This window comes from Sander vitreus, chromosome 16 (assembly GCF_031162955.1).
Source record: "Sander vitreus isolate 19-12246 chromosome 16, sanVit1, whole genome shotgun sequence".
Taxonomy (NCBI): Eukaryota; Metazoa; Chordata; class Actinopteri; order Perciformes; family Percidae; genus Sander; species Sander vitreus.
The window spans coordinates 11978960-12006184 of NC_135870.1; the positions used below are offsets into that span (position 1 = coordinate 11978960).

Consider the following 27225-nt stretch of genomic DNA (forward strand, 5'->3'; position numbering starts at 1 on the left):
GCTGTGGTGAATAAGGAAAGAGGGGAGGGAGAGAAAGAGACAGTGGTGAAGAACGAGAGAAAAGGGAGGAGGGAGTGACAGAGAAGCGAAACGACAGAAAGAAGAAAAGGGTAGCTGCCTCTGGAGGAAATAACTGTGAGGGGACCTCATAGCGGGAGGAAGCAAGCTAGGAGGCAGGCAGATTAGCAGCGGTTCTATGGCTCAGTCGGCTGCTAACGGTGTGGACCAGGATCTGGCCAGCAAGAGGCTGCACTCAAGGTAGGACCCGGGGGGAGTTCACCGGCAAAAGGGGGAGGGGGGTCTGACAGGAGAAAGAGAAAAGAGAGACAAGAGGGAACGGCTGAAGGGACAGAAAGCAGGGAGCATAATATAGCCTGCCAGCTCAGGGCTTTGCTAAGGAGGAGTCGGGCAGGCGGAACTTGACCAGCCAGCTTTCACTGATGTAAAGCTCAAGACCCAGCCACAGTTGCAGCCAGAGCCCGGTTCCAAGCCTCATTCCTGGCTCGGGTCATTGAGCTGCTGTGGCTGGAATGTACAGACTGAGAGGAGCCTCATAAGATGTGAACGTTAGAGGAATATAGCAAGGAATGTGTTTGTCCAGGTTGGACACTGACAGTACACATGGCTTTGATTTAAACGTGCCATGTGGTTGCAGAAGCACACCATGTAAAGTCAGGAAATGACACGATGAAACATGTCAGTTTCACACCTTATTTGTATATTAGGTGTATATATCATAACCATGTTCCCCCTCATTTGCAGACTTTCTCTTTCGTCTTTTCTTGCCTCACTACTATCTGTATTGTTGCTTCATAAAAACACCTTTTAACTTTTAACTGTCTTTCAAAGCAGTATCAATAGCTGTACTTGTTTGTTGATACACTGTCAGAAAATAGTGTAAAATAATGACAAAGCATCAAATCCTCACTTTTGAGAAGCTGAAAACAAAAAATGACAAACTGTTAATTGACTGTCAAATAATGCAGATTCATTTTCATTCAATCAACTAATCGTTTCAGTTCTTCTTAATGTATTTTGATAGAAGCACTGGCTTGCCCATGGGACAGTTTATCTGTTTGCCTTTTGTGTCAAGTCATATAGACACCACTGAACAGATTTCGGAATGATGCACCTGTGTTAAACACTGATTACACTGTGCCTCCACATTTTTGTTACTCAGTCAAGTAGAATAAGGCAGATATACCACCCAAGCATTATGCAAAAATGTAGGGAAATCCTCCTATGTAATAAATGCATGGTAACATTTTCCAAAGAAGGTTTGGATATGAGTCCTGCAATTCAAATCAAGATAATATAGTATGTGTGAAATTTTGTAATATACTTTGAGCAAGCACATTTTCTGCATTGAAATTGTATCCATTTCTAAATTAACCAACATTTAACAGAACAGATACATACATTTTTTTTAAGCCCAGTGTCTGTGACTAAGTGCAGGCTGCTGGGAATGTTAATAACTGTTGAGAGTTTCGAAATGACATTCATCAACCCTGCCAAATTATCCATGTCTCTCTCTCTCTCACACACACACACACACACACACACAAAATGTATGTACGGGGTCTTTGTCAACAAACTAGTCCTGTAAAGTACTTTAGTTTTGTTAGGCCTTTGGTTCCAGACTCTTCATTGGATAGCCTGACCGAGAGGAGCAAAACTGTTGTATCTCCTTAAGGCTGTTTTACAGTCGCCGTAGCCAAGCTGGCACGCGCCAATGTGACGTCAAAATTACGTAGCTCTCGCTGGCGCTCCAGGATTTTGAGTGCTCGTCCAGAGGGCGCGCACCACTCTATTTTTTTCAGCGGCGCGCGTCAAAGTGGAAACGGGAACCATGAACGAACTCGAGGGTAACCGGATGCCAGGACTCAGAGTGACTGCAAGTGTCTCTTGTAAACTTACTGGGTTAAGATGAGTTCTTTTATGGTGAATGAAAGGCTTGATCCGACGAAGTAGGTCATCAAATCAAATCCAAGCATTGACGTAAATGCTGCTGCCAGTTCTGCCATTGTTTACCTTTTTCTTCTTCTTCTAGTCCGTAGAAATAGCAAAGTCGGTAGCCTTTCCTCATTAGCGCCACCTCTGTTCAGGAGAAGACTGCAACTAATGTCGCGACCACCACGCGCGAGTATAAACAGTTTACGGCGCTCCCATGACGTCATAGCGTTTAGCGTTATCCAGTCGTCAATCAGCTACAGAATTGGCTAGTGAACATAACTATGAAGCAAAAGGAGTCACTCAATGTCACCTCATTATGAAAGGATAGATGCCTGACACTGAAAATGGGATCATTAGATCCATGTCATGTTCTTCACTGAGACCAAGGAACATAGGAATAACTGCCTATGATATGAAATTAGTTATTCTTTCCAAAGTTGTGTTCTTTAAATGTTTTCTAGGACCATGTTAAATCATACTGCCCCGTTAATATTGCTACAGACAAAACCGGGTTAAGAAAAAACGAAAATGCAGTTTTACAAGCAAATCGGACAAAAGAAGATAGAAGGAGACAGCTCTGCTCTAACTGGGGGTGATATGCACTGCAAGAGAAAAAAAACATTCCTAGAGAGTTTCTCCTTGGTTTCCGTGACAACTAGCCGTGGCACTCTGTAATTATGGCTGGATTACTACTCTGAGCACAGAGTTTCTTAGCTAAGCCAAGAATAACGGGGACAGTAGTGTAAACCCCTGAATATAGAATAAGGATCTATTAATAAAGAAAATTTTTTTAATTCTAAAGTTTTTATCAGGATTTAATAGGGTCAGATCTCATATTCAGGTTGTGGCTGCATATCGGAACTATTCAAAATTGTACTATTTATTATAAATGACATAGGCCCACCTTTTATGGGACTTGGATTTTCAAATCCAGTATACAATATAATGGTAGACCGTATGTAGCAGCAACTATTTAGGCTAGGTTGTAAGAGTTGTATCTAGGGCTAATGATTATTTTCATTATTGGTTATTCCGCCATTGTTTTATTAATGAATTGTTTGGACTATACTTTTTTTTTTTTTAAATGCCCATCACAACCTCCTAAAGCCTAAAGTGCCAGTTTCAAATGTCTTGTTTTGTCAACAGTCCAAAACCCAAATATATTCAGTTTACTTTATGACAAAGAAAAGCATGCTCTTTTCCACTGAAAGAACAAACCATGTCGTAGTTCAGTTTACACACAAACCTCCCTTCTAACTCCCTTCTAACTCCCTTGCTTCCTGAAACCTGTCCAATATGGTACATGTACTTTGTGCTGTCATGGTAACAGCACTGGGAGCTTTTCTTTTTTAGACCACAGGCAGGCTATTATGGGATAAGTGTCTCCCAAACAGACCAATTAGAGTGGTAATCAGAGGAGGCATTGCAAATTGTACTGCACAGATCCATTGTTTCTCCAACCACAAATATGACAAGAATCAAAGTCACATGGTGAAAAACCTCTTGTGAAGAAAAATCATTTTCTTTGTCTCTGTCTTGTTTTTATGTCTATAAATGTCTTTCTGTTAATCTTGGTCTCTTTTTATTTTATCCTTCTTTCTGTCAGTTCGCCCTCAGAGCTAGCTCTCTCGCAGTACTTGTAGTTTTGTGACTCTGATGAAGATGAGTGATGATATATTGGCCTCTAACTTTACAACTGCACAGCTTAAGTTATTTAACCATGTCGCCAGGCGTTCTTAAGGCTACACCCTTTTTCCACAATCCCCTTTTACAATTCAGGGTTTTACAATTTGGTCGTGGTTTACAGAGGCCCCTGCACCATCTGCAGCTGGACTTAGTCTGTCTTCCTCCTCGTCTTGTAACATCGCATCTAAAATCACCTGCTTCAACTTTACTCCTTATCACACTCATGCTCGCATGAAGACGCTGCACTGATGTCCTTGCAAACCCTCACCTATGATTGGATAAATGCTGAACACAAGTCGAGAAGCATGTCTGCACAAGACGTAGTCCTTGCCAATCATGAAAATTACCTTCATGGCCATTTGGTTATATCCTCCGTTTTTTGTCAGATTAAGCTGATTGTATTGGCATTTTTCCATTACATGGTACCTGCTCGACTCGCCTCGACTCTACTCGCCTTTTTTGGTTTTCCATTATTAAAAAAGTCCCTGGTACCTACCAACAGGTACTTTTTTTAGTATCACCTCCGTCTAGGTTCTAAGCGAGCTGAGGCGATACCAAAAGGTGACGTGAAAACCTGCAGACTACTGATTGGTCAGAGAGAATCGTCACTAATCACTGCGTCGTCATTGCTAGCGACAGATGGGGGTGTCCTGAACAAACCCGCCATTTTTAAATAGTTTAGCCAGCTGTGTTTTTTTTGCTGCCTCCAGCTTCTTTTAAAACACAATTTGTCTTCAGGCTGTTGCACACCGAGAATCCAAAACGACACACCTTCGACGTTCTCTGTGTGTGTGTGTCGTGTTAGGTCACGGCAGTTTCCTGCGGCGTCGCTATGACGACCAGCCAAGCTCGCCTCACGAATGTGGCGATACTAAATCTGCAATGGAAAAAGGAGGACAGGGCACCGCGGCTGAGCCGAGTAGAGCTGGTACTAGCAGTGGGTAAGTGCCATATGAGAAGCAGAGGAGATAAAGGAAAGAAACATCTCTGCCTCTAGTTGGAGTGGGAAAATCGAATTTTTTTTTTTGCGACAATTTTTAAAATCGATTCTTTTCCCAAGACTCAAAACTTTTCTCAATTTGACTCAATTTCTTTTACCAATGAGTCACCAAAGTACTTTCTGTTTATACTGTACCGCTGATGGCGATTACATCATATCCGTTTCCAGCAAAACAGAGCGAAAGCAGAAAATGCAGAAAACTCGTTATGCACATCTTTAACAAATGAAATAAATGTCAAACTGACTGACTGATATATGATGCGCATTCTTCTTAGAAAACAATTAGTTTTTAGAAATGTCTCATGATGAATTGTCTCTAGAAGTGTATTATTCAGCTTTTGTTTTTGTTAAAGAAGAAAATCAAAATTGCAATACTCCATACCATTGAATCGCAATACTTTTAGAATCACAATAAATGAAAATCGCAATACAAATCGAATCAGCACCCATGTATTGTGAAAGAATCGAAACGGGACAAAAGCATATCGTCTCAGCCCTGGCCTTTAGTGCTCTCTGTGCAACGTGACATCATGACTTTGCGTAAACATACACGCCACTTTCCTAAAGCCAAGAGGCGTCTTATCTGTAAGCATTTTCAGCTGTCCGTGTGTATGTCTACGTTGTATACAGCTGACTGCAGTCTGCAACGTCTTTCTAAAGCCACGTGGCGTGTGGGGGTTGCGTTGAAAAAGAAAAAAACTGTTTGGATTAGGAAAAGAAGAACGGTGTTGGGTTTAAGAAAAGAACAAATGTGGAGAGGAAACATCACACGAGGGACACAAAGGAAACGCCACACGCGGGAAGCGATCCCCACTCTCCTGGGTGAAAGTCCTGTGTTTTACCCATCCACCACCCCAACCAATCAGATTTTCGGCCTTTCATACGGTGTCAATTCACACGCAATCACAAGGTAATGTAAGTCAATAGAGGCCAAACGGCGTTGATAAACTCACCAAATAGCGAGTATGCGTCTTTATAACACGCAAATCATGGCATATGAATTGGCGTGTCATACATACGCCACTTCATGAGAACAGTCTGCTCTGGTAGCTTCTGAGGACATGCTGAAACCTTGCATCAGAACAAACAAAAGAGGGTTGCTCTGTGCCATAACACTAGTGCAAGTTGAAGGGACAGAGTCTTTACAGCTAGAAAGAAAGAAACATGCTTTATTGGTCAATCAACACAAGGCAATTTTTGCACATGGGAAAGAGAAAGAAACAAATGTATCTTACTTAAAAAAAACAGATCAACAGTGAAAACACTTTGAACTGTGACATTTCCTTTAATACTTTTGCTGTTTGAAAAATATTTTTCATTCTTTCGTTTTGTTTATTTGCAAAACGTTATGTGATGTGTCTGATTGCTTACTGGAATTATGAACATTTCTGGCCTTTTTCATTTTTCCAAGCTGGAGGGCTTCCCTGTATTTGATGCCAAGGATATGACCTTGTAGCCTAGAAATCTAGACGCACCCTAGTGGCAGCAAATTTATTTTGCAGCTAGGGGGGTCTAGGCACTTTCCGTTGGCTTGCGAGCTGGAAAAACCAAACTGGTCAGGCCAATCACATCATGTATAGAATCGTTAGGCGGGCTTATGGCTGCTGCTGCTGCTGGGAACAGCGGTCTTCTGGAAGACTTGGAGTTAAGCTTTTCTTTGAGAAAAGAACAAAGAACGACACTGAATATATATATATAGATAATATAGTACCAATAAAGATTGAGAGAGTTATAGGTTTGGGCAATATAACAATATATACAGTGAGATGATAAATGTCTACATTTGTCTAGCATCAGAGATTTTGCAATACTGTTGTATGTCCTGATTTCTATCCGTTTAACATATCTGGCTGTAGAAGGCCATTGTAGGATATGTTGCAATTCAATTTTCTCATCAATGTAATGAATTTCAGGTATTACATTTTTGGGATTAGCCACCAATAGACATTTCTGTCTGGTCATGTCATTCATCAGTACAATAAATATCAATACCACAATATAGAATTATTTATTTTTTCCTTATTGCCCACTGCTAGAGAGTGATATAAGTAACAAGGGGGGGGAATACAAAAGACCATCTGGTGGACTCTGCCATGGTGAGTTTACCAGCTCAAAGAGGAATGCTTCTCTAGTTATGATCTCAACCTGCGTTATCGGCATCTGTCTTGGAGAGGTCTGCACATAGGCCTTTTTCTCACAGAGGACATTTTACACAGTAACAAAAGCACAGGTGTAAATAATAAAAATGAATGATGGCTAAATGCCATGTAGCTGCTTTGGTCACAGGGTCCTAGTATTGTGCATGCTGGCTCACTATCAAGGAAAACTAAGACGCTTGAATACAACCGAGCTATTGCTAATGTTATTAGTATCACCTGTGCTTTTTTTACTCTAACAAGTCTAAATGTCTACTATGAGAAAGGTCTAAAGTGGTCAAAGGGGTCACTCTGGTATTGAGACACAGTGTAACTGACACTAGGATATGTCTAAAAGCTGGAAAAATACTGGGTTTGCCATAGAAGAATAAAATACTCCATTTATTTAGATTGTGGGGTAATAAGTAAAGTAACACCTGGCAAGTTTGTATGATGTTTCCATGGCCCTTACACACATTAGCAAAGCAGACATACAGTTCAGGTACAGTATTGCGTGTAGGTCAACTGTGTTTAGAAGTGGAAAAATAGGCTTTGGGTCGCGTTTACGTGTGTATGGCGCGATTGACTAATTTACTTAATTTAGAATGTCCCTGAAAAATGTGTAAATACTTTAAACAGTTTTACGCTTTCTTGAGGTGTTTTTTTTTTTGCCTTTGTTGAAAAAGAGTTGATGCGCTAAATGGGGAATGGGAATGCCTTTGCCAAATAAGTTCTGACGTAGCGAACATTTAACTCACTGATCAGCTGTTTCCAACGGTGGCGTCTTCCAGGATTTTATATTAATTGGTTTCATCCCTGGACTGCCTCGGACAGCATGTGTGTTTACTGGTGGATTACAGCCATGCCTAGCCTATACTGCCAACTTCTGTTGAAACTACGCTATAGCGTAGTTTCTTCGCTCCAAACCATTTAATAAAAACTCACCTAATTTGCATTTCTTTTTTGCAACATTTCAAAAGTTTGCATACAATTTACTTGACAATTAAATGTATAGGTCCCTTACCTCCTCTTTACTCACAGTCTTATTTGTCTTGACTGGTGACCTAAAAATGTTCCTGCTAGTGTCAGCAGATAGTTGGATTAGTCTGGGCCAATCAGTGCACTGTGTGATCTCTACCAAGCAGGTGCAGGTCACTGGATTAGTCTCTCTCTCTCTCTCTCTCTCTCTCTCTCTCTCTCTCTCTCTCTCTCTCACACACATATCCTATCCTTCCTCTGTCTCTCATTGGGGCAGTGGTCAAGCTTAAAAGTATTGCACTCGCTTTGCCCCTGCTCTTACCCAAATTGTTCCCTAGATTACACTCTTCCTCTTTTAAAGCGTGGCTTGTTATGGCAAGGCAAAACAATGGATTTGGCTGTCACAGCTGAGTACAGGTTGAGGAGGATGAAAAGAGAGGACACATTTCTGTCGGGGATAGTAAAAACTGAATGACATAACCGCAACAGAGAACTACTTCTTGATTAAGTTCAGTTGGATTAGTAAAACATGCCCTCTGTAGACTTTTAAATTAACATGTTTTTGCTAATGAATACAACTGTAACTGGAACATTTTTTGTGGAGTTTCTACAATCCACATTTGACTGGCTCGGCTATGGGAGTAGAGGGTTCGTTGAGTTTTTGGAACGTTCTCGAGGACTTGAAAAGCAGATGTGATTCTTGGCTGGTCTGGGACTGTGTGTCGAAATTCCAGTTGGATTGTGTCCAGGTTTGCTGCAACATTGCTGACATTCTGGATTCCTATGGAGTAATTCAGTGGACAATATGGACTTTGAAACAAAGCAACTATTAGGTGGAACTTTCATCTCAATTAATCAAATCAGCTCAGCACTGCATTATCAGTGATACTGCTTTAATGCACTGCTATCTCTATGTAAAGAGTTGCTCAGTTCTCAATTTTTTTGACAGCTAGTCTTATTAACACTTGCACTCATGGCATCTGAGCCTTGCCCCCTGACTGGAGCAGAAAGAGCTATGTGTAGACTGGTGCACTGTGGAGCCCGACCTCAAGCTATGCTAAGGCCATTGCACTTGGAGCTACAGGTGTATGTGGACAAAACACGAACCAAGCAAAAACACAGGTACTGTTTGAACAGTGAAAAGGACCAGTTCTGTGATGATTTTGTTGCTTGGCAAGCAAGGTTTTGCAAACCAAATGACTTTGGTGAGCATACTGATTTTAGATCAGGACAAGTTGAGAAAATTAGACAAGAAGATCAAGTTGGAAATATAAATTACTGTTAATTGCCTGTTACAATAAATCCTTTCAGCATTGAAAAATGTCTACCATTGCAATTACGGTCATGTTTTTGGCAAGCAGGAAGACAGGAGAGACATCTGCATCTACATTTCCCCTTGACTACAAAATGGCTACAAAATACAAATTAGTTTGTACTGAGGGAATTGTGCTGAATTAAATTTTAAGATGACCAACATTACAAGGAATCAAGATGTAGTTTGAGTGCATGTAATATGATGTAAACATTCCTGTGTCCTTGACATAATAATGTATGGTGGTGAATTGCAACATGGCAATATGAAGAAAAGGGGACCAGGTAGCCTAGATCAAATACATATATATTAAAAAAGATGGGGTCCTGACCAGTGTAAATAGAGAATAAATAACAGAGAGATATAGTTAATAGGTGAGGAGGAGTGTAAAGAAGTGGAGGATGTGAAGTGTTTCTTCAATGCACCCATGAAATGAATGAACGCTTTGAGTTTTCTACTAAAGTTGCAGGTAAAACCACACAATGGTACACATGTCTCCTAAACTTTTGAATGGTGCCATTTGTAAAACAGATTGGATTTCAGGATAATCCTTGCCATACTACTGATCTTTAGTTTTATCCTGGATTATACAATGAATCTGGGGTGTATACATTCTGGATAGAACTCACTGACTCAGCCTTGTTGTGCATGATGTGACTGAGTGCTTTGTGTGTGCAAAAGTTCTTTAAAGGACCCTAAGGCTTGATACATCAATATTTTGGTACATGATTATTTTGTCTTTGGAAAAACGCCTGTTTTTTTAAAAAAAATTCTCAAAAATAATGTGTGCCGTGTGCACAGCATTTTAGAGCCCTAAAATGCTTACTTTTCAGATTATTAAAATAGGTTCCATCAAATATTTAAAAATGTCCCCTTAACAATAAGGAAGTTGTCAAAAGACACACAAAGTTAACATTTCTTTTACATTCCCTGAGTTAATCCAACAGTTGCCATGGTAACCACACTATTGTATAAGTGGTGGGAAAACTCCTTGACTTCTGATTTTTGAAGGTTATTTCTGGAACATGAATGGCCAACATTATTAATTTGCTGATTTTTCCATGTTCACATACATAGACTATGAACAGTATCACTTAATGAATTACTCTTTACTTTCTTACTCTATTAATTTTTCATAGAAAGCATTACTATAAACACAATACAAGGTTGATTTTAATCTTGGCATGCAAAGCATCTGTACATCTTTATAAATCAGACTCTAAAAAACAAGCTGATATGAGCATTAATGACAAAAAGTGGTACACCTTTTCAAGGTACCCATCCCTGAGCCGTAGACTCAGTTGCTAAGGCAACAGTCCACATATTTGGCTACCGACCTTGTTGTCATGGCAATTTGTTCCTCACCCTGAGAAGATATTGCACTGCCACTGTAATACGTGTCTATATTGCTATACATTGTTCTATCTCTGATAGTGCTGATGTGTTAATACTGTTTCCTGTCTTTCCCTTTATGTGTGTAAACCTGTGTGTGAACCATTTAGGATGGAGGCCTCTTGCTTGGAGTTGGCCTTGGAAGGAGAGCGGTTGTGCAAGGCTGGGGACTTTAAAGGAGGAACAGCGTTTTTTGAGGCAGCCGTACAGGTCGGCACAGAAGACCTGAAGACCCTCAGTGCCATCTACAGCCAGCTGGGCAATGCCTACTTCTACCTCAAAGAGTATGGCAAAGCCCTGGAATACCACAAACATGACCTGACTTTGGCCAGGTGAGCATTGTACCTTTTTAATAGCTGCTACCTACTACATAGTAAAAGTTGGTGTCAAGTTGCCACTAATTGTTTTGAGCTGTTCAGAATTTTGTGTAAATAGGTGTTCTTTCCTATAGGAGAAAGTAATTGAATTTGAGAGGTATTCACATCCAGTCAGATATGGTGGAAAGTTTTCCTGTACTTTGACTGTAATTTGTCTGTACAAGTTCAACAGTAAACCCTTAAACACTTGACAGGCACAGAATAGAGTACAATAGTGTCTTCATACTAAGGGAACTTATAGATAGGAAAAAGAATACTATAAGGAAGGAAAAGATTAACCTGTTTTTACCAGCATTTGGCTGGTGGCTGGTGCTAATTTCTAAAACTCTCAGGGATTTTATTATGTTGTCATTGAGTTAGACAATGAACATTCCAAGAAAAAGTGAGTGAACTTTCATATAGTAACAGTCGACAACTACCAGCTGGATATTTAGCTTGTATGAGTAATCCGGTCCCCTGCAGAGAGTGCAGCTGGTCCTTCAGCAGGGAACTGATCAAAGACCCCGAGGAGATTTACGTTGTTACAATACAGTCTCACCAGGGCCACTGGGACCTGGTCCTACTATGTAAGCAACCAAAAATATTTTTTACAGCAACTACCAATTAAATCTTCTTATAGTACCTTAATGGATATTGTTTTAACTAAATAACATTAACATAGAAAAACTATAGTCTTTGCTCCCACCACTGACCATCAAAAATGTGTTTCTTTGCTTTCTCAGAACAATAGGAGACAGAATTGGAGAAGGAAAAGCCAGTGGCAACCTTGGTAACACATTAAAAGTGTTGGGGCGCTTTGATGAGGCTGTTGTGTGCTGTCAAAGACACCTGGATATTTCTCAAGAGCAGGGAGACAAGGTAACATGCGTCTTTTATAATGCATGTATTGTGTATTTGCACTTTGGACTGCAATGAAAACTGTCCTGGAGAATCTTTATTTAATATTTGAGACATTTGAAATGTATATACAGAATTGTAATACCTTCAGTTTGTTTCTGAGCATCATGAAACATAGTAGCCTAAGCGTATTACTGCTCACATGCACACAATCTTCTGGGGTGGGGGGGGAATCAAAAGAATAAAAATTAACAAATTAAAATCTTTGTAATTGATATACACTCATATCTTGATATCTGCAGAGAGGTCTTTCTGCATCCCTTTTCACCCTTTTCTTTAATCTTTCTTTTCTGTGTCTCTTTATTATCTGATTGCAGGTTGGAGAGGCCAGAGCACTGTATAATATAGGGAACGTGTTTCATGCCAAGGGCAAACAGCAGTTATGGGGCTGCACCCAGGAACCAGGGGACCTGCCTCCTGATGTCAGAGACACACTGCAAAGGGCTACTGGCTTTTATGAGTATGTGTTGTTGAGTAGTAAACTCAAAACAACAGATGATTTATTGTAGAAAACCCCACAATATTGATGGCTTTAGAATGTTTGTTTTGCTTTCCCAAAATTACAAACAGAAATTTCATTTAAATTGGCAATTGTGTCATTACTTTGATCCCTGCTTAGACTCACCTCTGGTAGTTTGGTTATTATTGAACACATCTGTTCCTGCGTGGCACATCTTGATTTGTGTGCAGTATAACGTGGCTGGAGCGCATCTGTGGGGGAAAAAAGCAAACTGTCCATACACAGATTTTCACAGACATTTTTGAACTTGCCTTTGGCTGCACTGTTTGTCCATAATTTCACAACTCTTTTCAAGAAGCAGTCCAGACTTGATTTGGTTGTGTGGCCAGTTTGTTCAATCAAAACTAAGATTAACTAACTAAAGATTATTCTTACTCATAAAAAATTACATTTACCTGAATTTGCCATTGTTCCATTTATTTTCACAATCCCCTCAGTCCCTATTGCTTAAAAGCAACCCCACATATTGCTACCAATGTCATACTTTACAACAGGGATGCTGGGAGAATTGATGATAATTGAGTCCATTTTCAACAGAATGTTCTTAACCATTGTTGCTGGAGCTTTCAGTTTATTTTCATCAGACCACAGAATAATTTACTCCATGCTCACAGTGTTTAATACGTTATATCGGCAAACTCCAGGCTCCTTTTTTAAAGTGGTTCCTTCACGCCAATCTGCTTTATAGCACAGCTTTGTGAAATACTACACTGATTGACAAGATCTTCCCTCACAGCAAAAGAGCTCTGCAGTTCTGTCAGATTTGTCCTTGGGTAAAGAATGTTTTCACTTTTAACCCTTAAAAGATATTACACCATTACGCCATTATCTGAATGAACTCAAGTTTAGATTAAAGCTTAGGTGCAGCAAAATTCAGAAAAGGTGGAGGTGTTAAATACTTTCTGAAGGTTCACTAGAAAAAGGAAACTCAATGATGGGAATGTGTGGAGCTCCATAAACGTGAGGCAGGTTGGTGATGAAAAATATCATGCACATTTAGCATTGCCTGGATAGATAGAACATTATGATAATAATAGCTCATCTCACAGGGCAGTTCTCTAGGCCCTATTAAAGCCATTTTATTAACAATGGAGCAGTTAACATCAAATTGAGAAACAAGATGAAAGAGTGGACTCACATGAATACCATGTACATATTAAAGGCTTAATTTGTCCTTTTATGTGCAAAAAGAAATGCATTAAGCTAAGTTTGTTTTATAACTAATCCTGCTAAACGTATAACTTTGTTCTACACCAACATTTAGAAATACAGAATACAGACTTATATTTAGCTATTGTCTAATGTTAACTTACAGCGTTACAATACCCTTTAAAATAATGTACATACTGCTACTAAATTGGTGTGTACTTCTCTTTTGTAGGATGAACTTGTGTTTAGTCAAAGAACTTGGAGACCGAGCTGCTCAGGGGAGGGCCTATGGGAACCTGGGCAACACCCACTATCTGCTGGGAAACTTTGTCGAAGCTATCAAGTTTCACCGCCAGGTGAGAAATTCAAGTGTTTTGCCAGCATCATATTAATACCACTAGTGCATAGATAATAGTTATCAGCCTTGTTGTTGTGCCAGAACAGTGACCTTGGGTCACCTGGGCAACAGCCTTAGTTTGCATTTTACACAAGGTCACTCCCATTACAGCTATTCAGTGACTTTGTGGCTCGCCATGATATCGCACTGGAATGCACTTGATCGGAGTGGAAATACAAAGAGACGCAGTGCAGTTGTCGTGGATGGAATTCCTTGATCTCCCCTTATTAAGATCAGGTTTCTGTGAATACTGTGAACATAAACACCCACATAAAGACATCCTCCTGTTTTAGGTACTGCCTTTTTAAGTTGCCTTGTCCAAACCATTAACATGCACAATAAAATGTGTGTTTTGTTTTTTTTAGTGGCTTGTGCACACACTGTGTGGCTATTACGTCCTAGCCAGGGATCTTTAAACGTCCTCCTTGAAGCCACAGTGCCACATGATAAATTTGCAGACCTTGGTTTTCATCCTGTTAAGCCTTTTGTGTGCGCTTCCGTCTTGTGCAGCCTAGAAGCAAACAAGTGGTTACCAAAAACTTGGATTTACTGTTGCATTGTGATCAAATATGTTTGCATGATTTTTAGCTAATGGGTGCAGTCAGACTACACTGCTGTTCATATCAGCGAAGAAGCAGGCTATATGCATTTGCTTCTTGTTAAAAATCGTACCTGTGTGCCTTGCACAGGATGAAATCTTACATACAAAATAGCAAGTCTCCCCAATGCACAGCCAGTTTGAGTCTGAAGGGGGGGGGGGACTTACTTTTGTAATTGTATTGTACCTGTTACAGTCTGATTTAATACAAATAGCAGAGTAGAAGAGATGGCATGGGTGGCAGTGAGTGCAAGGACAGGGATAGAAAGACAATAGAGTGATTAATTTGAAAAAATCAGGTATTTTCTTGTGGCTTGCTAGCGTGAGATAGCGAATCATGTTAGTCCTAGCTTTTTTTGCGAGTAAATAACACCTTGGTGAGTTTTCAGTGGATCACCATCCACCTCACTCTGTACCAACACACAGTGTGCAGAGATTGATGGCGTCTCATTGGGAAAAAAAGTGGAGGAAATTGGTTTCTTGGTGAATAACTTGCAAGCATGGCTTCAAGCTCTGTCTCTCCATGTTTTCTCTCCATTGTAAACCAATTGTCTCCCTGTGGGAGAAGGCTGCCTCTCCTCTTTCCCATTACACATCTATCATTGTGCCATGGAGGTGAGCACACTTCCTTTAAAGGGAATGAGAGGAGCTGATTTGATGCACCACTGCTGCAGCAGCACATCTTTTCATGGAATCATGTGCCCCAACAGACCTTGCAACTTGAGCTTGTGTAATTGCCTCTGCTTGTACATTGAAGCAGAGAAAAAAACCGGGTAAAATAGGGTGAAATGACATGGAGTTTATATGTTATGCTATTTAGCTGCTTAGAGGCAGGTTTAAAATATTGTGCTAATTTGGTTTGACTTGACCTTGCTGCTCTGTCTTTCACAGCGATTATCCATAGCCAAAGAATTTGGGGACAAAGCGGCAGAACGGCGAGCCTACAGTAACCTAGGCAATGCCCTGATATTCTTGGGCCAGTTCAACACAGCCACTGAATACTACAGGTGAGGAAAGAGGGGAGTCTGACATCTAGTGGAGGGATGGTGAAGTGAACCAATTTTTAGAAAGAGTGAAAATGTGACTGAAGTACAAATCAAATATGACAAAAGAAATCATTCTGATGCATGACACAAGCACTCTTAAAATACCAAAAAGAGTGCTGTAAGGCTTTTTTCCCCTTTTCTATTCTCCTTTTCTCTTTAACCTCCCAAACTCTCTTATTCATCTGTAAACTCACTCACCTCTGTATTACCGTCTTCACTCACTTTATCCTTCGGTTTCTTTTTCTATAGGAAAACTTTGCAGCTGTCCAGGCAGCTGAGGGACCAGGTGATGGAGGCTCAGGCCTGTTATAGCCTTGGAAACACTTACACTCTTTTGCAGCAGTATGAGAGGGCCATAGACTACCACCTGAAACATCTGTACATAGCCCAGGAGCTTACTGATAGGTAAGATGAGCAATATCTAATGCATATGCACAGATATGCCCAAGCACAGAAATAGTTTTTAACATTTGTCTGTATGTTCATGTTTCATTAGAGTTGGAGAGGGCCGTGCCTGCTGGAGTCTGGGAAATGCATACGTGTCTTTAGGGAACCACAAACAAGCTTTCCACTATGCCCGAAAGCACCTGGACATCTCTAAAGAAGTGAGACATTGAGAATGAAAATGCACCTTTGGGAAAGTTGAGGCTTCTTGCATTCTGCCTAATTTGACTCATCTGGCTCAGGTTTGTCCTCTTCAATTTTCCCCTCAGATTGGAGACAGAAATGGGGAACTGACAGCCAGAATGAATGTGGAGCAGCTGATGGATGCTCTGGGGGTCAATGAGAGCGACCTTTCACCCTCCAGTTCAGAGTTTGAGATGCAAGGTGACACTGAAACTTATTTCTTTTTATGCTAAACTAAGCTAACAGCTTCATACTTAATGGACAGACATGAGATTGGTATCAATCTCCTCATCTAACTCTGGAGAGGAAAACAAATAAGTGTATTACATACATACACATTCACAGAGTGGGGCAGTCTAATTTAAGAGAGCCCTGAATTTACTGTATGTCTGTCATATACTCTCTATTGAATGTTAGCAATGGAATGACACTGGATTGTTTTTATTGCATATTGTGAAGAATTTGTCAGGTTTTTTGGTGTTCATTTAAAACAACATAAGCATAGCTTAAAATTTCACCTGGGAAACATACAGTATGCTAAACCATTGTACAAGTAAGATGTCCTTATAAAATAATAATTTAGTTTGTACATAACACCATAAGCTGGTGTCAAAGGTCTACTGAGTTTAGGTTTACTGTAAATTGAATTATGTAATGACGTTAATGTTTGCATCTCTCTGTATGCTGTATTCTGCTATAAATTTTGGTGTGTGTGTGTGTGTGTGTGTGTGTCACACCAAGACCAATCTGTTTACACTCTGCAAACTGTGGTTAGGAGAAGATGCCTAGAGCTGTACATGCCCTCCAATCTCAAAGAAATCAGAACAAAAATGAATGTGCCATTGAGCCCGAGGAAATGTATTATCGTGAATGAGGGGTTTATTAAATGGGCATTTATAACTCCCCTTAAAACTACAGAAAACTAACTTTAAAATCTACTTTTCAATAGTTTTTAGATTTTGCTCTTTTAACTCAAACAAAAATAACGTGTGGGCTTGAACAAGCAAACTGAAATACTGTATGTGTACACAAGGTGACCATTTAAATGTAAAACCAACTTAAGGTGAGACAGACATAACAGACCGACACTGTTTGTGTTATGTCTGAACTAAGGCTAAATGTGAGAAAAAGCAATGGGTGTGTACATTTTTGGGGTAAGATGAAAATTCTTGACTTTACCCCCAGTCTCAGGAGGATGGTTTGATTCTAAAATCTATTGTCAACATTATCCTAAATAATAAAATTGATTATTATTTTTATTAATATCATAGATTCCCATCAACTCACATTATTTGGAGCATTTGAAACGTATACAATGAAGAGTGAGTTTATGTCTGTACAGTCAGCATGGCTTTTGTGTGATATTTGCTTTCATGAACCCTCCTCCAGGCAGAAATTCACACCCATGTCCTACATTTCCCTCTTCGGTGAAGAGCTGGCAAACAGACTCTTATTCAGATTGTTTGGTTGTCTGGCTTCACCTCAAATCCACACGAACATCATGGGACCAATGCTGAAAAGAGAAAAGACAGAGCGCCTTGCATGCTTGATTTAATTTTAGACTAAAACTGTTTGCGAGAATCTACAGTTGTTTTAATGTTATGTAATAAGTTATGTAGTTATGCTTATTTACTTCTTTATTTTTTCTGTAGGAGCAAGACCCAAATTCACCAAGAGAAACAGCATGGACAGTGTCGAATTGTGGAAGTACTCTTCAGATAAGGTGATTTATCTCTCTCACATTTCAGTACGACACTCCAGAGAGGAATGTGCCTGTAAATGTGGCCCACACACCTCTCCCCTCTAACGATGTGGTCTTTTACTTGCAGAATGGTGAGAACCAAGACTTGGAAAGTATACCCAGGAGATCCAAAAGTCAGCAGTCACAACCAGGCAAAAGAAAAGGCTATCCTGACAGCCAATCATCAGATGAAAGGCCGTGGTTGGACTCTCCTGTAGACACTGATGACATCACTGTGCAAGTCCCGCCTCCAGTACCAGTGAGTAGCTGTAGCTTTATTTTGTTATTCGCTTCTTCTTCTTCTTCTGACCCAAGTATGCCATAAATCTAAGATATGCCCGCCTTTTATTTCAATCACTGGGAGCCCATCGGAGAAAGAATAGGTTTTATTTTTCTCCTAGAAAGCATCGGACCTGAAATGCTGACTGCTGAATTTAACTAACTACTTTTTCCCTTCTTATCTGTTCATCCTTTGTCCAAAATGTCTTCAGGGCTTCTGCTTTAAAGAGAAAATGAGAGAAATTAGAGAGATTAAATTGGGAACATTTCCCTTAATTTCCCATGAGATTATATAGTATTATGTTAGAAGTCAGATACAGTGTAAAAGGTGTCTTCTCATTAAATACCAACAGTGCTCCATTTGCTCTGAACTACATTCTAAATGAATTTGCTGTTTTGCAGCTGTTGTATCCTAAAATCCTATGCCCCCACAGCACCTAATCATGCCTTGCTTCTGTAACAATGCTAATGGTTGTAATCAGCAAGCTGACATGCTAGAAAAGAGTGAAAATGATTAGGCTGCATAATGATAGTTTATTACCAGGGACTTGAAAGCTAAATGTTGGTAATCCTGATGACATTGAAGCATACCCTTTTTTTTTAAATCTGCCAATCTTTTAAAGCCAGCTGGGAGTCTGTGGACTTGGACCACTCTTTCCTAAGGATAGAACTTGTGATTTCTTTAGGCCCCGATCAGACAGAGAGATTTTTAGCAGCCTTGGGCGGCTTTTTGTATTTGTTTTCGATGAGCGTTTTTACGCTCTGTGCCCCGCGTTTTTGCAGGAGAGCCCTGAATGCTCAAAAAAGTTAAACTCAGAGTAGAAAAGCGTAGAACATCAATTGCGTTTTTTTTCCCGTTTTCTAATCGGATGAATTGAAAGCGGGCCTTTTGCGGTAGTTACCCAGCAACAAAAACAAAAATGACACAGCAAGCTGCTCTTTTTCTAAACTGTAGGCTTAAAAGAAAAACTGTGTGGTGTGCCTCGCGTTTTGCAACCTGCAAAAAGCGCTCCATCTGATCGGTGGCCTAAGGTTGTTGTTGGTCAGGGGCAGTTATACAATAAATAGCACACCAAATCCTGATTCGTTTTAAAAATGGAAACCCTGTCAAAGGGTCTTTAAATAAGCAGTGGATGTCAACATGCGTAACATAATGCTTAAGAACCTAAGCTACACGCCCAAAGCAAAAAGTCAGCATCCTCACCAGTTGAGGATCCATGTAGAAGACATGCAAATGAAGAAACTGCATTGTTCTTGTATTACAGAGTGGAGCAGTAGAGTAGTTATTCCTAGTATTTTAAATATGATAAGGAAAAAGTTACGATTGGACAACTGCTGTTCGGAAGAGCGTGTGAGTGGGTTAGCGAACGGACAATTGAGGATTGGGTTTTAGGTTTAATTTCTTTTTCCTTTATTCTTCATCTGTAATTAATTAAAATATTAACATATAAGAAAGCACAGTGGTGATATAATGTAGGAAGAACTGCCTTTGTCTTTTATTTTCCTCCATTCACACACTATCTCCCCCTCTCTTCAACACACAACTTCATTTCCCTGCATCTCTCTCTCATCATCATCACCGTCACCATCACGTGTTCCTTTCTCTCTTGTTCTGTCCCTTTGGCCTACTTGATTAATTGGACAATAAAGGGAAGTGAGGAGATCCACACATAGACCATGGGGCCAAGGACAGAGGACAGAAATGTCTATAAGTCACAGCTGATTAGAGTGCAAAGAGCAGTTAAATAACAAACCCATTGAGGATTCTTATCTTAGTGCATGTCAGAAAATATCCTTGGTTATGAATGGTGTATTATAGAATGTATCGTTTTTAAGAATTGAGTGCTGACATTGGTTCCTCTCATTTGAGGGTAGTTGAGTAGTTAATCTCTGCTGGCTGCCACTGTTGTCTGTTGGCATGTGATTTACTCATGACTGTACCCATGCACCCGTCTTTCCACTCCCCAGCTCTCTCTGCTGATAATGGGACCTTGATCACAGAGCTGCTACCCTCCCTACAGGGTCAACCCCCTGCTTCCTATAATGAGTTGTTTTCCCACAGTGGGTGAACGGGACAAAAATGGCCTGCCGGAGAGCCACAGAGAGTGAGAGAGAGTGAGACAGAGAGGAAAAAGAGAGGGAGACAGAGAGTGGATGACAGAGATTAAAAGAAGGCTGTAGTAGAGGGATGCAAGATTAGAGGAAAATTAGAGGCAGGGAGTTGAGTACAGCAGGGGAGGAGAGTAAAGCAGTGGGTGAAAGTAGAGGAGAAGGAGGTGTGAGCCAGGCGTGTGGACAGATCGAGAGGGAAAGAGAGCTTAGCGAGATATGAGAGAGAGAGAGAGAGGGATAAATAGATAGAAGACAAAGAAGAAGTGCTGTTGGTAAGATATTTAATTTACGTTTTCCAGCTTGAATAACAACATGGTGCAAAGGATACCAGAGGTTATTAACTATTTTATTCCTTTAGATTATTGACACAGGTGTGTGTATGTATTTGTTTCTACTCTATGTATAGATATCTTACTCTCCTTTCAGGGAGTTGATGTAGTGTAAGTGAAGAACAGTTTTTTTTATAAATGGTAAAAGTTCTGTTTTGTTTGAAGCATAGTTAGATTTTCCAATACAAAAGTTCCTAGAATAAAACTGAGTGAAATCCAGTGTCTGCTGACGCTGACCTACTTTACATCTTGCTGTAAGGCAAAGTAATTTTAACTTCATCCACTAGTTGGTGTTCAAAGTGTCATATCTTATTCTGGCTCCGCGGTACATTGGAATACTTGTAATTGTGAATGTTAATGGGGGTAGTATGATAAGGTGGGGGAGAGAAGGATAGTCAAAAGCTTTTATAATGGGGACACTATTTTTAATCTGTAATGCTTACTTTTACCTCGTCTCCCATTAACCTGCTTTTGGACATTTTTTTGATGTCTTGTCATCACAAATTGCTTTTGCAGTGTAGTGATTGTTGTTCATGTTTACTAAAGTGTGAATTGTCTTGTCAGTGTATGAGTATGATGAGTACGAGTAGTTAAAATGAGTCCTAATCCATCGTTAGTTTAGTTAATTAATGTTTAGCTTAGTTTAAGAAGACACATCATTCATTACAAAACAATATGCCACTGTATCTATGATATGTTTGTCTTTCAATAATGACCACTTTAAGTCTTACATGTCTTTAGCGATATCTTGCAATTTTAGCAGACGTAGCTTTATTTTGATTAGTTGAAGATTAATTTTGAGATTTTATTGGTTCATTTTTGTGGTTCAAGTTTTAATCTCTTTGAGAGACATTTTGAATTATTCATCTGCTAAGTAAAAGTCGGAACAAGTCTTTTTGCCACAGCCCATGTTTCATATTTGAGTTTTTTTATTTTTTTTATTATTATTATTATCCACATTTCTTAGTAAACCTCTTCTTGGAACTGACCCCAGGCATTTCTAAGTAGAACCCTTGTAATTGGGAGGATAAGATGGAGGATTCAGCCTATTTTAGTACTTCTACTGTAGTTTATTATTTTGTTAAGAATACAGATATATAGTTGTTTTTAATTATTATATTGATTTCGCTTTATCTAATAGTTTGAATTAGTTTGTCTGCAATTTTATATGTTCTCAGATCATTTCTCAGTAGGCCAGCAGCTTAATTTTTTATTTTGGCTCAATATTATTTTTTTTATTGCTGCTGTCCAGTAGATTAGTTCTCATTCAGTATCATAACATCGCAATCTGATTTCCAGGATATTTCAGTAGCGCTTTTTAAACATAATAAATTCCACATCTGCTTTGCTTTTGTGTATTTGTAGTTAAAACATTTTTTTCATGCATATGTTATCCACTTCAGTTGCAAAGCGTAAACACATTAGTTAGACTGGGAGAGGGAGCATCATGTGAGAGAGCACATCTCTTAAAACAAACAATGGAAGCAGCACTGTCAGAGGCTGACTAGCCACGAGGATGTAACACGTTAATACATTCAGCCAGTCAGGGATTTCATTATTTTTCGGCTGGTCATTGATTAGATCTATGTGCTCATCTTCCAGCTGAATCTAAAACAAAATACATTTGGTGTTTAATTCTACTGCTTATGCGTGAAAGTTTAAACCAATGAAAACCTTTTTTAAAATAACGTATGCCTTATTAGGTCAAGAAACTAAATAAACCAAAAATATAGCAAAACCCAGTACAACTATTAAAAAGTGACACTCCATATATTATTATTCTATCACATTGGAGTTCTAACTAATTAACATGCTCTATAATATGGTGGCTACAGCTGTATCTGTTGATATTTCCAACTGCTTTTAGAGGATACCACTATATGGCTCATTTTACTTAAATACAAATGGGTTGTTTATTTTTACATGACATTTTATGATATTGTACCACCCTTCAGTATCTAGGCCAAGGTAGTTTCACCAGGAAGGCCTTCCCATGTGAGTTAATCAGATTATTTTTCTCTTTCACAAGCTGGTCACCTCGTAAATCCTCATCCTCTTGCAACGCATAATGTCACTGAGTTTCATTATCTGCAGATCATGTTTCTTGGATCTCCGAACAGCTCATCCTAATCAGGTAGTCCAGTAAAAACGTAGTGAACCACATTCTCTTTCTCAGAAGCTGGGTCGTGACCCCTCCGATGAAGACTGCTTTTTTGACCTCCTTAGCAAGTTTCAAAGCAGCCGCATGGATGACCAGCGCTGCCATCTTGATGAACCACAGAACGGAGACAACAGAGAAGGTGCTGCGAACTCCGTGCCATCCCTGAACGAGATGATAGGTTGGTTGAGAACAGTGTTCGCGTCACTGTCATGTCCTATTTTTAAGGACACTTGTGCTCCTTTTTAATAACTCTTATCTCTTGTCCTAGATCCTGCAATTACCACTTCCCCCCAGACTGAGGAGCTGTTTGATTTGATTGCTAGCTCCCAGAGCCGCCGTCTAGATGACCAGCGGGTTAATGTTGGTAACCTTCCAGGCCTGAGGATTACCCATAACAATCTGGGACACCTGGTGGGTGAGGGAGATCATCAAGAACCTAGCGATGACTTCTTCAACATGCTTATCAAGTGCCAGGTAAGGCCCCAATTCCCATTTGACAAGAACTCAAGGGTTTAATCCTTTTTAGATTCTTAATTATTAGTCTTATAGACAGTAGGGATTGTTGTATAGGGAATAAAATAAGTTGCCCTAATAAATCTGTTTCTCTTTACAAATGTGTAACATTTGCTTCCACACTCTAAATGTATAAATCTTTCTGACTGCAGTCCTCTAGGATTGATGATCAGCGGTGCTCCCCACCAGAAGCAGGCCCCCACGCCCCCACAGTGCCTGATGAAGACTTCTTCAGTCTGATCCAGAGGGTGCAGGCCAAACGTATGGACGAGCAGCGTGTCCAGCTGCCCTCAGACGACCAGGACGACCCTCCGTCCCCTGATCCAGAGCCACCTGGTGGTTTTTCCAGCTAGGACTTGGTGAATAATGCTGCATAACCTAATGTCAAAGAAAATAAAAGCAAAAGAAATGAAATAGGGATGAGCCAACATTTAAAGACGGCACTGAAGAGTGAACTAACAAGTTTAGACAAATCCCATGTGCAATAGGTGGTGCCCTGTCAAATGTTGCTCAATGTATTATGTTCTAAATGTGTTGATGATAATATAATGGGAAAACAAGCAGAATTGAAGCTCGGTGGTTTGGAGAAGAAGGAAATATGTTTAGGGTAACGTGAAACAAATATGACGTCAGTAATCAGTGTAATGCCTTAATCAACATTTTTTTCCAGACTCAAGATTGTATTCCCTGGTGTCAAATGTGTTCAGTAGAAGCACATGATGGGCATACAGTGTAATATGGACAATTAATGTGGAGACGTACAGCATGAGTCGTGGGAATCACATAGACTGTAAAAATAATGGCCGTAGTATCAGTGATTAAACCCATTGGTTTGTGGACTACCGTTTTGAAGCCTTGAGTTCCTCAATTTGACTGTCGCCATCTTGGTTTTTAAACCCAGATGTGACCATTTTTGGACAAGAGAGTGGAGCTGAGGAGGATGATGCGTCCAAGCCAGTGTTGTCTATTCTTGCAATGGCGCTGCGCTAAGAGGGAAAGTTGCCGGTTTTCAACCCTTCTGAAGCGACTCATCCGTCAGTTTTACCAGCAGGTGTGCGGGCCTCCGGGTACTGAAGTGAAAACACACAGTGAGAGGTTCAGAGTTTAAGACGAAAACATAGTCAACACCCAAAACTAGTCCACGTATATTTTAATGTACACAGGGTCATGCATATGCATAGCTAAGCCTCTGTCCTGATTGACAGATCCGTATGTAGCCACACCCTAAAGCATGCCCTTCTTTATTATCTATTTTAAAATAAATGGGACCATAATTTACAAAATGAACGTCATGCTGTATTGAACAAGAGGTGAAAGTAGCGATTGAGGCCATACATTAATTATGAAAATGTTTACTGACGTAATAAATCAAGTGAGAAGTAGGGTCAATTTCTCATAGACTTTTATGCAATGGGACTTATTTTTGTAACCAGTGGAGTCGCCCCCTGATGGAAATTAGATAGAATGCAGGTTTAAGGCACTTACTTTTCAGACCCTGAGGCTCCTTCCATTATTTTTTACGGTATATGGGGAATCAGATTTAATGATCAAAGATCATGAAAACAGACATGACAGATTTGCACTGAAATTCTTACTAGTTTTATAAAGACATGATATAGATATATATATATACAGCAATTTACTAGTGAAATAAGTTATTGTTATACATTATTATTAAATCATTTAATTTTGACCATATGGCCTTAGTCGGTAATCGGTTCAGGCACCGTTAATTATGTATGGGATTAATTTCGATTAATTAATCACAGAGTATGTAATTAACTAGATTACATTTTTTAATCGATTGACAGCCCTTTTATTTATATATATATATATATATATCTCCAATTGTCTTTATCAAACAAGTTGAATTTTCAACAAAATGTATCAGTTCAGTTGTACTCTGATCAATGCTGCTTTTATCATTCGATTTGTTGTGGTTCCCACTGCTCATGGAGAACTGGTGTTATTTGTGCAGTAACAGTATTAGGAATCATCATCCAGTGTTTAACTGCTTCGGTCAGTGTAAACTTTCCACTGATTGATCACCATTCATTTTCTTCTGACTTAGGCAGAGTAATATGATTTATTTAAACGGACAGACTAAAATAGGACTTTCCACATAAATGTTATTTATTTGCATTTCTGCGTTTATAAAAATGCATCTCCTTACACAGTATGCAGTAACCAAGGTTACTGAGCAAAAAATATGAAATGGCTGCTTTTTTTTTTTTTTATAGATTCAAGATTAGAGATGTGTGATAATTCAAGCTCCAATAAAATGTTGCTGCTTAGCTTTAAAAGTAATGCTATCTGCTGCCCATAATGTTCTAAACATCTGATAACAGACTATGGCTTACTGCCATTATTATTATTATTATTATTATTATTATTATTATTATTATTATTATTACTTAACATAGAAATATAAGCAGATGGGTAAGATGGATGTGTCATATTTTGAAAAATGTAATACCATCACCAAAGCACAAATTTGAGGTTGTGCTGCCGGTGTGCTGACTCCCTGTGGTCAAAACCTGGTATTACCCATGAGAAATCCAGAATACAATCGATTGGGGATAAAAGGCATTCCCTACTCTTGAATATCTGTAGGACAACATTATAATATTAATATTATGTGATACAATATGATGATTCTGAGATCTTTCCTCTGGTTTCAGTAACTTAAACCATAAATGTGGAGATTTTTGCAAATCATTTTATAAAGGTTATATTGTATCATTTTAGTTCACTCTTCATTTCTATCCATTCGTTGCCATGAAAGGTCCAAAATCAGCAAGAGAGATACAAAGCGCAGCTAAGAGTTTGAAAACCTTTTGCTGTACAGAGCATCTGGATAATGGTACTGTACAATAAATATTTGACCTTACCTATGGGCTTGCTTTCTATTCAAAAGTAGTGCATACCTCATTTTTGTACCTTAAAGCTCATGGACCTTGGCGATGTTGATTTCTGAACCAGGATGGATCATGTACCAAGTTCATAGTGGTTATGTGTGATTCATCTGTTTTTGATAAACAACACATTGGGAGTTAACGTTAATATTTCCTTTTTCTGTTTTTTGTTGTTGTGAATTAACATTTTTAGAAAGCACCTGGTACGCTTCTATTTGTCTTTGCCATAATTTGTACATATAAATATATTTTGTATTTGTGTTCCTTTTGAGGACATGAATATGTCCCCTCATGCTTTTAATAAAATGTTTCAGCTGTTTATTTGGCCTCTATTTTTATTAAGTTTTGGAAAAATAATGAATAGAGTTTTGTTAGGTTTGAACACATCAATTCCTCTTTGCGTAGGAAAATTACATGAGTAACACTGACCTTTATAGCACAGAAAAACTCACATTCGCTATATTGGATTTCCCCTAATCTTTGGTGGAACAAAGCACAAAGGGCTAAACAAAAGTGTTGGTTTACTACCAGTTTGGTTGCATCACCAAGATTCAGTAGTAATGTAAATAATGTGTTAACACACAAAGATATTTATTCAGCTTTTTCATTGTTAAATTGACTCTTTCCTTTTTCTGCCTGAAGATGCAGTCCCTTACATTAGGTCATGAACCAAGTGTCATGCTGGTTATGTCTAATTTATCTCAATTCTCTCATAATAATAATAATACATTTTAAATTCCAGTTGTATTACTGTCAATAATGACAAACACTTTTACTATGACATGATTAAGACACCTACATCCATGCCATGACAGTTCATTTCCAGTTTCCAATATTCTGCTGGGCCCTGATATTAAGTGAAGTACAACATTTCAAGTTTAAAATAATGCTGCACAAAACGACCCAAGTCACTTACAGTGGTGCATTCTCCCACAGTCCTCCCCTCCTCTCCCTTTAAGTTCACCCATGCCTCTTACTGTCCATCATCCTTTCTCTCCCTCCCTCTCTTACCCAGAATGCAACGCAGGCTGAACAGGCTCAGCTGAGCTATAAAAAGGCATAGCAAGGGGAAGGGAGGGCTGCCGTGCAGTAGGAACTGTGCAGACAC

The 27225-nt window shown here is 39.3% G+C and overlaps 1 protein-coding gene across 4 annotated transcripts; it reads left to right on the forward strand.

The window, feature by feature from the left end:
* Positions 1-2: 2 nt before the first annotated feature.
* On the forward strand, positions 3-27215 carry gpsm1b (G protein signaling modulator 1b). 4 transcript variants are annotated; one of them, XM_078271217.1, is made up of 15 exons: positions 3-258; positions 10567-10788; positions 11556-11691; positions 12048-12190; positions 13632-13755; positions 15286-15401; positions 15690-15845; positions 15937-16045; positions 16127-16268; positions 17720-17790; positions 17897-18067; positions 22705-22867; positions 22958-23163; positions 23355-23561; positions 27133-27215. In XM_078271217.1, exons 1-14 carry the CDS (start codon positions 197-199, stop codon positions 23553-23555), a joined length of 2022 nt encoding a protein of 673 aa, XP_078127343.1. In that variant the 5' UTR covers positions 3-196; the 3' UTR covers positions 23556-23561; positions 27133-27215. The 4 variants fall into 4 exon arrangements, with proteins under 4 accessions (XP_078127343.1, XP_078127344.1, XP_078127342.1 ...); XM_078271218.1 differs by lacking the exon at positions 27133-27215 and having other exon boundaries at positions 22708-22867; positions 23355-26436; XM_078271216.1 differs by lacking the exon at positions 27133-27215 and having other exon boundaries at positions 4-258; positions 23355-26436.
* Positions 27216-27225: the final 10 nt, after the last annotated feature.